General features: G+C 51.2%; 1 protein-coding gene and 1 long non-coding RNA gene across 15 annotated transcripts in view; one reads left to right on the top strand and one right to left on the bottom strand.

Annotated features, from left to right (window-relative positions):
• The window catches only part of LOC114670073 (uncharacterized), a 34,209-nt gene extending 22,942 nt beyond the window's left edge, over window positions 1-11,267 (top strand). The window contains exons 2-6 of the long non-coding RNA XR_003719549.2: window positions 2,501-2,635; window positions 4,855-4,937; window positions 5,036-5,172; window positions 8,391-8,502; window positions 9,308-11,267. This is a non-coding gene — a long non-coding RNA (uncharacterized LOC114670073). The remainder of the gene's footprint in view (window positions 1-2,500; window positions 2,636-4,854; window positions 4,938-5,035; window positions 5,173-8,390; window positions 8,503-9,307) is intronic.
• The window catches only part of EBF3 (EBF transcription factor 3), a 129,885-nt gene that overhangs the window by 19,849 nt on the left and 97,536 nt on the right, over window positions 1-12,500 (bottom strand). For all 14 annotated transcript variants that reach the window (XM_077945625.1, XM_015148458.3, XM_077945622.1 and 11 more), the window contains exon 10: window positions 12,307-12,433. In XM_077945625.1, the coding sequence (XP_077801751.1) occupies window positions 12,307-12,433 (127 nt within the window). The remainder of the gene's footprint in view (window positions 1-12,306; window positions 12,434-12,500) is intronic.

Genomic DNA, 12,500 nt, shown 5'->3' on the forward strand with positions numbered 1-12,500 from the left:
ACTGCAGGGTATTTCTGTTGCAAAGTCTCTTAAGGTTGACAAAAACACTTGACTTCTAATTGGAATTGGAGCCACCTCCTTCGTATCGGGAATATTGTTCTGGAATTCACACAGACAGCCCAACCGGGCCTCGTGTACAGGGACCAGCTTCCATTCACCACTGCCTGGCAGCGGATGGCGGCATTGTGATGTGACACCAGGCACAGAAAAGGGGACAGCTCATCTTCCTTGTACCAAAATAATACCCTTGCTGACAACTATTGGATTGCATTCAAACAATTCTGTTTACATACCTCAAAGAATATGTTGGATGATGGCTTTTATAGTCGTGTGGAAACTACATCTACCCAGCCCAGCCCTGCAGCCTGGAAAACTAAGGCACGTGGCCTCCTCACTTCTCGGTGGCTTTCGCCTCTGGGGACGGGCCTGAGGGAGACAGGCACTTCCCAAGGCAGAGGCTCTGAGGTCGGGAAGTGGGTCCCAGCCATCCTACCACCCTCAAGCTCCCCAAGAAGGTTGTTCTAACGTTTTCAACCAAGTGGAGAAATGCCTGGAAACAAAAAGAAGAGACACCAGCCAGTAAAAGCCACCCTCAGCACAATAAAAAGATGTGTGCGATGGAATGCTGTATCCTTTTCCTTAAGAAAAGGAACATCAAGGGTCCCTCTGCTGCCACGCCTCCCAGAGACATTTTGCAGGGAGGAGAGATCTTAAGAAGCAAGCGGGAAATCTAATGCTCTGTGGAGAACCCTCTGAGCAATGGATTTGCACACTTTAAACCGGCGGAAAATCTGCACACAGAAGTAAACAAAAAGGAGCTTGCAAAGTCCAAGCCCCTCCCAAAGTCAGGGGTGTCCCTGCCAGGGTTGAGGACAGAGGCAGTCCCATTCTGTGCTCTGGGGTGGGCCACACTCCCATGGGGATGTTCCCAGCCACCCCATGTGCTTGTTCAGGCATCTGCCCTCCCCATAGGAGGAAGGCCACCCAACAGGTCACCCTCTGCCACGTGCCTGCCCCACTCAGCGTGATGCGCACGGTAGGTGTTCAAGGTAACGAGTAATGCAGGCCTCTTGAAGACATCTGGCCAACACAGAAGGTACCACATTTTCTATTTTGAAAAGCTAAAGTGAACATCACGTTTCTCGTATGTTCACAAAAAAATGTGTTCACAAACGTTCCTGGCAGTGGTTTCCATAATATCCAAATGTTTGTCAATGAATGAATGGATAAACAACATATGGTATATCCATACAATGGAATAGTACTCAGCCATGTACAGGAGTGAAACCTTGATACCCGTTACAACAGGGATGAGCCTGGAAAACATGCAAAGTGAAAGAAGCCAGACACAAAGAACTATATATATAATGTGTGACCCCATTTATAGGAAATATCTGAAACAGGCAGATCCATAGGGAAGGGAGGTAGATTCATGGTTGCCAGGAGCTAGGGGAGGCCAGGAAAGGAAAACCCAAGGCGCGTGCCTCCCTCTACACTCTCACTTCTCCATGGCTGTCACTTCTGGGGACCGGGACAGATCCAGAGACAGACGTTCCCCAAGGGAAGGAGGAATGGGGCAACAGCTAGTGGACACGAGGTTCCCGTTAGTGTGATGAAAACGTTTTTGAATTGGACTGATGGTTGCCAAACTTTGTGAATGTACGAAAAGCCACTTAATTGTATACTTTGGGTGAATTCTATGATATGTGAATTATATGTGAACAAAAAACAGTGTTTTGAGTGAAAGTAACGTTCGTCATCTGAGTTAGAATATATGCGCCAGCTCTGTCTACACTAAGGAGACATCTTCCAGGGCCGGAGTGCTGTTTAGAACAAAGGTGTGTCCAGTACCTGTGTAAAAGCACAGGGCCCATACAGGGGTGAACAAGACAGAGCCCAGCTGTGGGGGAAGGGCCTGGTGTGGGGAATCTATTCCCATTCAGGGAGTGTAACTCGATTTCCCAACATTATTACCCTTTTCAGTCTCCATGGAGGCATTTTTAACTCCTGGTTTTTCAGGCTGCATAAAGAAGAAAAGGAATGTTCTAAGGCAGGGAGGCTTTAAAGACATCACCAAGATTAATGTAAACACTGGAATCCCCAAAAGCACAGCCCTTGAACACAGCATGCTAGATTATGTGTCTCCTGTAAAATGTCCTATTTCCACATGGGGTTCCCAAATGCCAAGGTATACTGGGACCAGAAGGCCATCTTGTCCTCATCTGACCTCCTTCTTGCCACAGCAGCCCCCAACCCAGCCCTGGCCTGCCCCACTCACAGCCCCATGCCCAGCTGGTGCTCCTTGGCCTGGAAATCCTCAACCCCTACTGCTCAGCCTCCAGGGGTACAGCCTCCACGGCCCCCTCCCCACCACCTCCCCAAGGCGCCCTTCCTCTCAAATCCACCAGTGCCTCGTCTGCTTCTCTTGTCATCAGATGGAGCACCTTCTTCATTCTGACTATTTTATTAACTTTTCCATGTCCTGCTTCATTCCCACAAGACCTCGAGTCAGTGTGATGGCAAATGTGGCTTCTGCACCAGGCACGTGCCAACGGCCATCCAGATACCAGGCCCCAGGCTGCCAGGATGGAGACCATCACTCCCTTTAGCAAGGGACCCACTGCCGAATGGGCAGGTATGTCACCCCACCTGATACCCTAACCATGAGCGCCTATGAGAACCGACAGCTTCCCCATCTCTCAGTATCACCTGCTGTGTCCAGGTGGGTGAACACTGGGAGCCAGGCGCAGATTCCAAACCATGTTGACGGTGAGTTTCCACAGCATGCCACACTTTTATGTAAGATACCGTGTTCACACTACGCTCGTCCAATAGATCATTCCCGCCAGTTGGCATTTTGCAAGTACGCAGGAAAGGAGAATCACCGATGCTGGTGGAATCTGGGGTGGTGAGGAAGGGGAGCAGTCCCCTGGCGAACACGGGGCTCAGGCACGCGGCAAAGCCCCGTGCTTTGTTCACTATCATGGTGCCACAGCAAAGCCAGGGCATGGCCTGGAACTCAGTCATTGGGGTTGTACATATCGAACGCCAGCTTCCCTGGGCAGGGGGCATGTGAAGCTGCAGCCCAGTACCCTGTGTGGTGTCTGCCAGTGGCACGTTTCTCTCCCTTACAGGGTATTAAGACTCAGTGGACTTCTGAAACAATCACCACCCTAGCCTATGGCCTGTTTGGTCTTTAGTTTGGGACAGGCCACGGCCTGATGCCAAGCATGTGGTAAAGCAATCTCGATGCCACCTGTCCTGAAGGCTCTTCCATCATAAGAGCCCTGGAGGAGCCGCTGCCCTCAGCTTGGTGCCTGTTTGGAAGCTCAGTGCCCGCAGGCCTAAAGCTTGCATGGGATGTTTCTGCAGTGTAAGCATGTTCCTTAGGAAAAACACCAAGTGGGTCTTCTGAACTAGGGCTAGAAGGGATGGCCATCAACAAGCATCTGACTGACCCCAGCCTGGCTGCCCGGGGCTGAGACAAGAAGGGCCAGCGGGGAGATTCCCAGCCAAGGGCCTCCTCTAGAGAAGACAAGGAGGTAAAAAGATGGAGAAAAACCTGGCAGAATCCACCCTCCCCAATCCAACCCCCTGGATTTCCTGACTTTAGGCTTTCTCAGATGCCTGAAGCACGGGGTCCAGGCCTCAGAGGCTCCGGGGCTCACTGTGCCAGGCTGTAAGCTTTCTATCTGGGAAGACGTAGAAAGGGCTATCTCACGAGTGCAGGGAGAGGGTGGCATCCAGAAAGGAGAGGAAGAAAAGAATGACCCCAGCCACGCAGCACCTCTAAGAAACTTCCCTCCAAAGATGATTTGCACCAATGCTGACCAAAATCTGCCATGGCCTCCTATCTCAAAGGGAGCTTCTCTATTTGAAATTTTGCACGCTCCATAATGACCCTTCGAGAGTGTGTGCCCCTCCGCACGCACTCAGGTTCCTTGTGAAGTCAAGTCACTCCATGTGCTCATGAAAACCATTTGAAAACTTCTATTTTGCCTTTTAGTGTAGCGAACAGTCCACATCGCTGACGGACAGCCTTCTATTTGTTGTTGTGGCTTTATTTTAAAACCACTCTAAAAGACGAAAGTTACGTTTTACTCATTTTGCTTTTTTTTTTTTTTGGAGATGGAGTTTCACTCTATCTTGCCCAGGTTGGAGTGCGGTGGCACAATCTCGGCTCACTGCAGCCTCTGCCTCCCAGGTTCAAGAGATTCTCCTGTCTCAGCCTCCCGAGTAGTTGGGACTACAGGCATGCACCACCACACCTGGCTAATTTCTTTGTATTTTTAGTAGAGACGGGGTTTTACCATGTTGGCCAGGCTGGTCCTGAACTCCTGACCTCAGGTGATCCACCTGCCTCAGCCTCCCAAAGTGCTGGGATTACAGGCGTGAGCCACCATGCCCAGCCTCATTTTGAATTTTCTACAACAAATTAAAAAGGCCCAAGTGATTGAAATGATAGTTTTGGAAAAGCACCTTTTTCTTAGGCCAGGCTTTTGTAATCCAAGCCTCAGCCTAGAGCCACTGTGCACAGACAGGTCTCAGGACCCTCCAAAAACAGCCTCACATGAAACTACGAGCAGCCGGGTCCCAGCACTGTCACTGACTCAGCTGGCCGGGCACACGCCGGAGCGACACATACTCTATCGATTCCAGCCATGGGCTGCTAGCATTGGGCCCGATGTCCAGCCATGGAGATCTGGTGGGAGGGAGCTTGAGGCACTGGTAACTTATAAGCCAGAAAGAGAAACAGAGGCAGCATTTAGTTCTTGTTCCTATTCTCCTGGGACAAGAGAGTGATCTATGTCATCTCCTCTTTGGTGCTGAAAGAACCACACACTTCTGTTTCAGGTCCTCTACTAAAACGTTTGTGCTGACGTCTCCCTTGGTCTTCAGAGTTTAACCTATGGGAGTTGTGGCCGGAGTGATCTGTGGTATTTAATTTTACATCATACTATCCCCGCTTTATTCTGCACTTCAGGTGATCACACTTATTTTGTTCTAAATGGTCTGTTGCTCTCTTCTCCCACAGTCCCACACCATCTCCTGGACCCACTCCAAGCTGTTTTCAGAAGCACGTCCTTCTCAATCAGAAACTCAAAAGTCCGGAGCATGACCCGCTCTACCCCCGACTCTCCTCCCTGCAGCCCCGAGAAGGGCCACCGCAAGGTGGGTGAGGAGCGGGACCAGTGGACCCACCTACTCAGGGGGCTTAACAGGGAGAGGGCCGGGCCCGCCTCTGCCGTCCTCAACCCGACAATTACCAAGTGAAACCCGGATGACCCTTTTGTCCTTTGGGGAAGATGAATGGCCATCTCCTCTCTGCTACATTTTGTCAGGTTTGGTGCTGAAGAGTCAATACCTTCACCTTGACATGGAAACTTTGTGATTTATCAGCTCGTTTCTCCTCCTGGGTTAGCGTGGCCCCGAGGAGAGCAGCCAATCGAGGTGCAGGGTGCAGACTTGGTCACAGCCACTTGGAAACCGACCAAAGCCCCCTCGGATGACAGACAAATGTGCCTTGTTAGCAACAGCCCAAAAGCGCTTGACTTGTACTAATAACAAAAAGGCCATGCTGGTCACCGTGGGTCTAAAGACGAAGCACCCTGTCACCAGCCTGGTTGGGAAATTAGCAAATAATGTTCTTTTCCTTGATAAATGGGTGACAGCTCCCTCTCACCAATCATTTTTAACATTTTGATGCATGCCTATGATCCCACTGGAGGAGCAGAAAAGTTTACTGGCCCTCAATTTTCAGATGATGAATGGAACTCTCTAAATGTGCGATTTCTGTATGAGGTATAGTTCATTTTAAGCAATTCTAGTAAATGGGTGTCACTGATTAGGACAAATAGTCTACTTGTGCAATAGCACAAACGGTGTGTCTCATTCTCCTGGCCTCCTTCGAGACGGGAAAGAGAGGGGACAGCAGTGACCCTGGAAGCCCTCCTGGCCCCACTCTTCAAAGGGCTGTGTTATCGAATCTCACCCCAGCACCCACTTAGCATGCTGGCAGATTAATTGATCATGGTTTGGGTTGACGCTACAATGTAGCAGTGGGGAGGACAGCAGTGGGAGCCTGCCCTCCCTCCCTTCCTTTGTGGCTCTGCCTAAGGGGCCCTGAGGACCCTTGAAATGACCCCAGTGATGGCGGTCGGCCTCACTCCCAGGGGAAGGGGCTGATGCACGGATGCACACCACCCCAGTTGATGTGCAAAAAAAAGTCACCCTTTGCCATCCATATTTAAACAAAGGACAAAAGCTAAAGTGGTGTCAGGAGAAGTTGTATTGTTGGAATCATGCATTATCCTGTGATTATCCCAACTCTGGGCAGGTCCACAGTCAGCCTGAGCTGAAAACACAGACCCAAGCTATTCTCTGATAGAACTAACTTGATAGAAAAGCAAAGGTGCCTGGAGGGTGTCTAGTCTCAGGGGGCTCACTGGGGGTGATGGGGGGACGCAGACGTCCTTGGACACCATTGACTGGTGGGTTTGAAGCAGGACGGCCAGTGTGGCTGCAGGAGGGCCTGCTGCAGGCAGGAACGAACGGTCAGTCACAGGGATGATGAGAGTCACCAACAGAATTGAGCCAAAGAGTCCCCAAACTCCAGGACCCATGAGGAAAGCATGTGGTTTACATGGAAGGAAGGCGTTAGCATTTAGTTGAGCATAGTAAAAATAGTATGATTTGTGGGCGGCAATTAAGCATCATTTGCTCTGTGCATCCAAGTAATTTGTTTGAGGAGCACCGGCCTGGGAGACAGCAAGCCGGGGCTGGCGTGGTCGAAGGGCACAATTGACTCCGTGGTGCTAACAGGACTGCCTCTCAACGCACACAAAAGATCTTTTTTTTTTTTTTTTTTTTTTTTTTTGAGACAGAGTCTCGCTTAGTCGCCCAGGCTGGAGTGCAATGGCGCGATCTCGGCTCACTGCAAGCTCCGCCTCCCGGGTTCACGCCATTCTCCTGCCTCAGCCTCCCGAGTAGCTGGGACTACAGGCGCCCGCCGCCTCGCCCGGCTAATTTTTTGCATTTTTAGTAGAGACGGGGTTTCACCGTGTTAGCCAGGATGGTCTCGATCTCCTGACCTCGTGATCCGCCCGCCTCGGCCTCCCAAAGTGCTGGGATTACAGGCGTGAGCCACCACGCCCGGCCCACAAAAGATCTTTAACACACTTAAGAACCATGAGTGCTTTCACGAGGGGAGTGAAGTGGGGCTAAATTGTGGACACCCACCAGGAGACAGGGGAAACCCTCACCCAGGGCCAGGACAGCCCTGGAGGACACAGCGTCGCCCCTTGACGCACGGCCAGTTTTAAGGTACATATGACTTAAAAAAAAGAAGAAAAGTAAACCATAAATACTGTATCAGAAAGAACAGAAACTGTTAGCAATTACTGGTTGAGTAACGATTTCATAAGCCTGAAGCTGAATGAATGTCCTTGTGCAGAAAATAATCACTTTTATGTTCCCATCTAGTAACTGCATCCCAGGGCTGGGAGCAGTCCAGGTATTCCGCCGTCAAGAGCTCCCCGTGTCCACTTTGGATGTGGTTGCTATCGACTGCCAATATCTTGTTTAGTAACTGGGTTCAGTCTGTCGCAAACAACATGTTGGCTCCCAGTAATTTGTGATAATTTCTTTAATTGAGCAAAAGAAATCTCTAAAATGAGGGTGGGTCAATCAACCATCCGGGTGCAAGAAACCAAGAGTAAGAAACACCGACCTAGCCACCTCCCCAGTGTCCCGTGAATGATGCTGGAAGTCAAGCCACCACTCCCAACCGGCCTCAGTGCTTTTGTTTAATAGGAAACCATCCTGCCAAATGGACATTGTTAGAAAACAGTAACACACGCATTTGTGCCATGATGCTTCACACTTGAAAACGTGTCTATGAAAGTAGTTTCCTCAGTAACATAATTTCAATTAGATGCATACAAATTCCAATCTGTCTTAATCAAATAACACTGTAATGCTTATATTCTAATTAAAAAATAATTTCTTTTATTACTCTTAACCATTTGATGCCTTTCTATGGGTGGAATTATAAATGCGAAACTGCTCAATTTGTGTATACTGCGAGTTTCTCAGGTAGGACATTCTGGGACTATTTTAATTATTATTAAACAAGCAAATGGTACACTATTAGACAAATATTAAAACAAGCATTGCACTCAGTTATTAATTTGCACTATTCACTTTTAAATGCAGCAAATATCTCATTAATTTAATTTTAGGTGCCCACCAGTTTATATTGCATTTTACAGTCTAGAAGGCAATTTACTATTAACTGGCAATTACATACAGAGTGATTGTTAATTCTGCTCCTAAGTGCTAGCCGCTTGAAAATTGTTCTCTCTCTCTAATTTTTGACCTTCTTACAACAGGGTGAGGCACATGGGAATACAAAGAACCAGTATGGAAGCGCTGGACATGTCATTTGTGACTCATTCTTTTAATTCACCGTGCTAATCAACTGAACCGCCACAGCCTCCCAAGGTAATTGTGTCTTTATAGGAGTTGAAAGCAGCAGGCAAAAGGGCCTGGATGGATGGGGCCTGGCCTGCCTTCCCCTTCCCACTCGGGGTTGACTAATAGGGTCTGGTTCAGAAAAATCTGGTGTTTCTCAGATCACTGTAAACAGATCATTGAGGCCTTTTGCAAAGTCCCTCCCAGCCTCTGGCGGGCAGCCCCTCCTCTGAGTACAGGTTCATTAGTCCTCCGCCTGGCGGCCCCAGCCGGCCTCACGCGGGGAAGGTTAAATGTGAGGGTGTCCCGGCAGCCTCCGGGGCTGGGGGACACTGATGGGAACCAGACGCCCAGGGGACGGTGCCTATGTCGTGACATGCAAAGGGGCTGGCTCAGTTTTCAGCGGGGGAGTGCAATTCCCGGTGATTACCTCATTGTCCCCATCAATTTCGGGGCAATGCAAATCAGACAGAAGCTTCCAGGTCAGACAGGTCATGACCCTACCTTTCCTCTGCTCCCCAGCCTGTAGAGCCTGTATCCCTTACATCACCTTTGAAATGGATATTCCTGTTAATGACTGGGGTGTAGGGGAGCCAATAGGTTAACCTCCAGCCAAGAAAGGCTGGGCTGTGGCAGAGCGTCACCAAACACCCACTCATGGGAGCATGTCTTGATGGAGGAAATCCCTGAAGCTTCGGGCAGCCAGGACCCTGAGCTTGTGCCCGAGAAACCCAGTCAGCCCCAGAGGGGGCACAATATGGCCTGTAGATATAGAAGGTAGGCACTTGGACAGGCTGGGTCGGGGCTGGAACTAAGGTGTCCACTGGTCCCTTAGCAGGAGGATATGAGACCTGGAGAGGATATCCCTGGCCAAGAAGGCATCCTACCTGCTGGAGGGCAAGAGGAACAGGCTGCAGACAGCAGAGAGCTGCCCCCTCCCCGCACCAGCCCCAGAGCAGCAAGAGCTGGGCCCGGCCATGCTGGGAATTGAGGGAATGCTGACATTGCAGGTTCTGCCACACCATGTGATACCTGCCAGCCAGTGACAGGCAGCTCCTCCCACCCTACACATCCGCGTCTGTCTACAAATGCACAGCCCAAGGCCTTTCTCTACAGCACTGGGGACAGAATCCCCAGGAGACAGCAGGCGAAGTGCAAAGAAAGGACTGGACCTTTCCGCAATCTTCTTTCTAACAATAGCTGTGCAGACTTCCCCACCAAAAAGCCCACGTATGCAAAGATCTGAACTCATGAAAGGATCCGCTGAAGGCATCCACTAAAGCGTTCATCCGGGATGGGCTGACAGTCCAGTGTGAGAACAGGGGGCTTATTCATTCACTTCTGTGCGGAGGCAGTCAGTCTTGCCACATGCAAACACACGTCACTTTCGTGTCACAAACCAGGACCCCGCAGCAGACACAGGCACCTACACGGGAGCCCACCCCTGGCATGTGCCCGCTGAAGCTCAGGTGCTGCTCCATGGCTCCCAAGCAATAATCAATACCCGTTTTCCTAAGGAGCTCAGGACTCGAGCAGGATCCCACAGAACCCAGCAGAAGTTCACCCTCAGTGACTTTCCACAGGAAGGACCATTTATGCCATGTGTTAGACACTATACATAAGTCATCCCTGATCCTTACCGAAACCTTGCCAGGTAGAGCAGAGGAGAAATTGAGACCACAGGAGTAAGCATATGCCCAGGTCCCAGTCTGTCTGCAAACACCAGGTCTCTGCACAGGGCCTGCAGCCTCTACAGCCAGATGAGCCAAGGGACTCAGGGGCATGTGGTACACATACCAACAGTTTGCATGAGGAAGCGTGTGGAAATGTGCACTGTGTGGCTTCAGCGCACACATGAAAACAGCCCTACGGCAAGGTGCCAGAAAGGACCCCCCCGCCCACGGCGGGGTTCTGATGTCTTGTCTCTCCCAGGTACCTGGAGCCTACAGACGCTGCACTTTATTGCACAGCAGAAGTTCTTATTTGTTGAAGTGTACAGAAGTGTTTAAAAGGCGCCCCAATTTTTAGAACCCCGTTGTGACATGTCTTTATTTTTTAAAACACTGGGATTCCAAAACCTGGAGGAGCGGCCCTCTCTCCATCTCAGAGTCTTACATGCAGGCCAAGAGGTGTCCGGACATCAGCTCTTTGCTGTGCCCACCTCCCCTGTGGTCTTCCGGCAGCTCCTGGGCGCCTGGTCCTGCGTGTGCTGGTCCCACAGAAGGCGGCCTCTAGTGTGGGGCAAGCACTGCCTCTCCCACCCTAACCCCATGGAGAGTGCCGAGCTGTCGACTGGACGCCTCTGGGACAGCAGCCCTGGCCCACCACCAAGACCCATCCAGGCACACCCTGGGGTGACGCTGGGCCTGATGTACAGTGGGCAGCGGCAGGATGCATATCTTGCCCTTCTTGCTCACTCAGTCCTTCCTAAGAAGGGAAGAGGCTGAGGGATGTCTATTGCCTCTTTAAACCTTCCGAAAGCAGAGGGGGCTTAGCATCCTCCATGTCACCCACTCTCCGGACAGAGGAGAGGATTGTCCCCCAGTGGGCATCTTTCAGGTGGTGATGGCAGGAGTTGAAGCCCCATCCCCTAGTCCAGGTTCCTGCTGTGGCCCTCACGGCCACCCCAGGACACCAGGCCACAGTCACCCAGCCACTGCACAAGCAGGTCAAGGCCACAGATAGTAAGTATTCATCTCGTTCACTGTCATCGGGTTCCAGCAGGCACTGTCCATCATTAAAAACATCCCTCAAATATCACAGCCTTTGGAGTTGGCTAAGATTAGAAATCAAAATGCAAACACGCCTTAAGTTGAAGTGAGTTGTTTGTTTTGAGACAGGGTCTTGCTCTGTCACCCAGGCTGGAGTCCAGTGGCGCAATCAAGGTTCACTGCAGCCTTGACTTCCCGGGTTCAGGTGATCCTCCCACCTCACCATCCTGAGTAGCTAGGACCACAGGCATACACCACCATGCCCCACTAATTTTTAAATTTTTATAGAGACAGAGTTTTGCCGTGTTGCCCAGGCTGGTCTTGAACTCCTGGACTCAAGTGATTCTCCCGCCTCTCAAAGTGCTGGGATCACAGCTGTGAGCCAACATGCCCAGCCAATCTGAAGTTTATTTACGGCATTTCTCAATAGCCATCCTGAACAAGTGGTGCTATTTCAGCCCTTGCATGGACAAAGCATTGTATAGAACAACTGTAAGATAGCAAGCATGTGTAACTGCATAGGCCACACTTCCTGCGGCCAGGAGTCTGTCCCGCACCCTCAGAGAACACGGATCTGCTTTAGGAAGCAGCGTCATGTAGGGTTCAAGACCCCAGGCTGGAGCAAGAAAGAGCAGGCTTACATGGGCCTTGCATTTACTGGGGGTGTGGCCTGGGCACTGACTTCCTCACCTCCCTGAGCCTCAGCCTGTGCAGCAGAACAGCAGTGACACCACGGGGCAGAGGCCTGGAGACCAGTGGACACGCGGCCCCTAGCCCCACATGGAGCCAGGCACATGGGCAGCTGCCCCAGTGGTAGCTGGGTGACTGTTGTTCCTAACGACTCCCCCGCCACTTCGTTTACAGGTGAGGAGTCTCACAAACAGAGAGAGGTACCGAAGCTCACACAGCCACAGGGACTGTCCCATCCATGGCGTCATACGCCATCTCAAAGATGTGGAAACCACACACCCAGCTAAACCCAACCCACAGGCCAAGGGAGCTTCGCCCATCTTCCCACAGACCCCTACCCTCTCTGTACAGTCCTCCCGTGCCCTCACGAGCACCTCCTGGTGGGGAGGAGGCCTCTACCGCTTTCCCACAGAAGCTGGAGCTATGAACTCACCGGTGTAGACAAAGCGCCCAGGAGCACCTTTGCAGAACTGCTTGGATTTGTAGGAGAGGGTCACTTCGACGACGCCAGGAATGTGCCTCGGCGGGGTCTGGACTCGGATGGCATGGGGAGTTATCAGCTACAAAAACCACACAGTGAACAGGCGCTCAGCGGCGCTGGCCGTGAGAGGCGGACACTTGCCAGTT

The sequence above is a fragment of the Macaca mulatta genome, chromosome 9, assembly GCF_049350105.2.
Source record: "Macaca mulatta isolate MMU2019108-1 chromosome 9, T2T-MMU8v2.0, whole genome shotgun sequence".
In the NCBI taxonomy this organism is placed as follows: Eukaryota; Metazoa; Chordata; class Mammalia; order Primates; family Cercopithecidae; genus Macaca; species Macaca mulatta.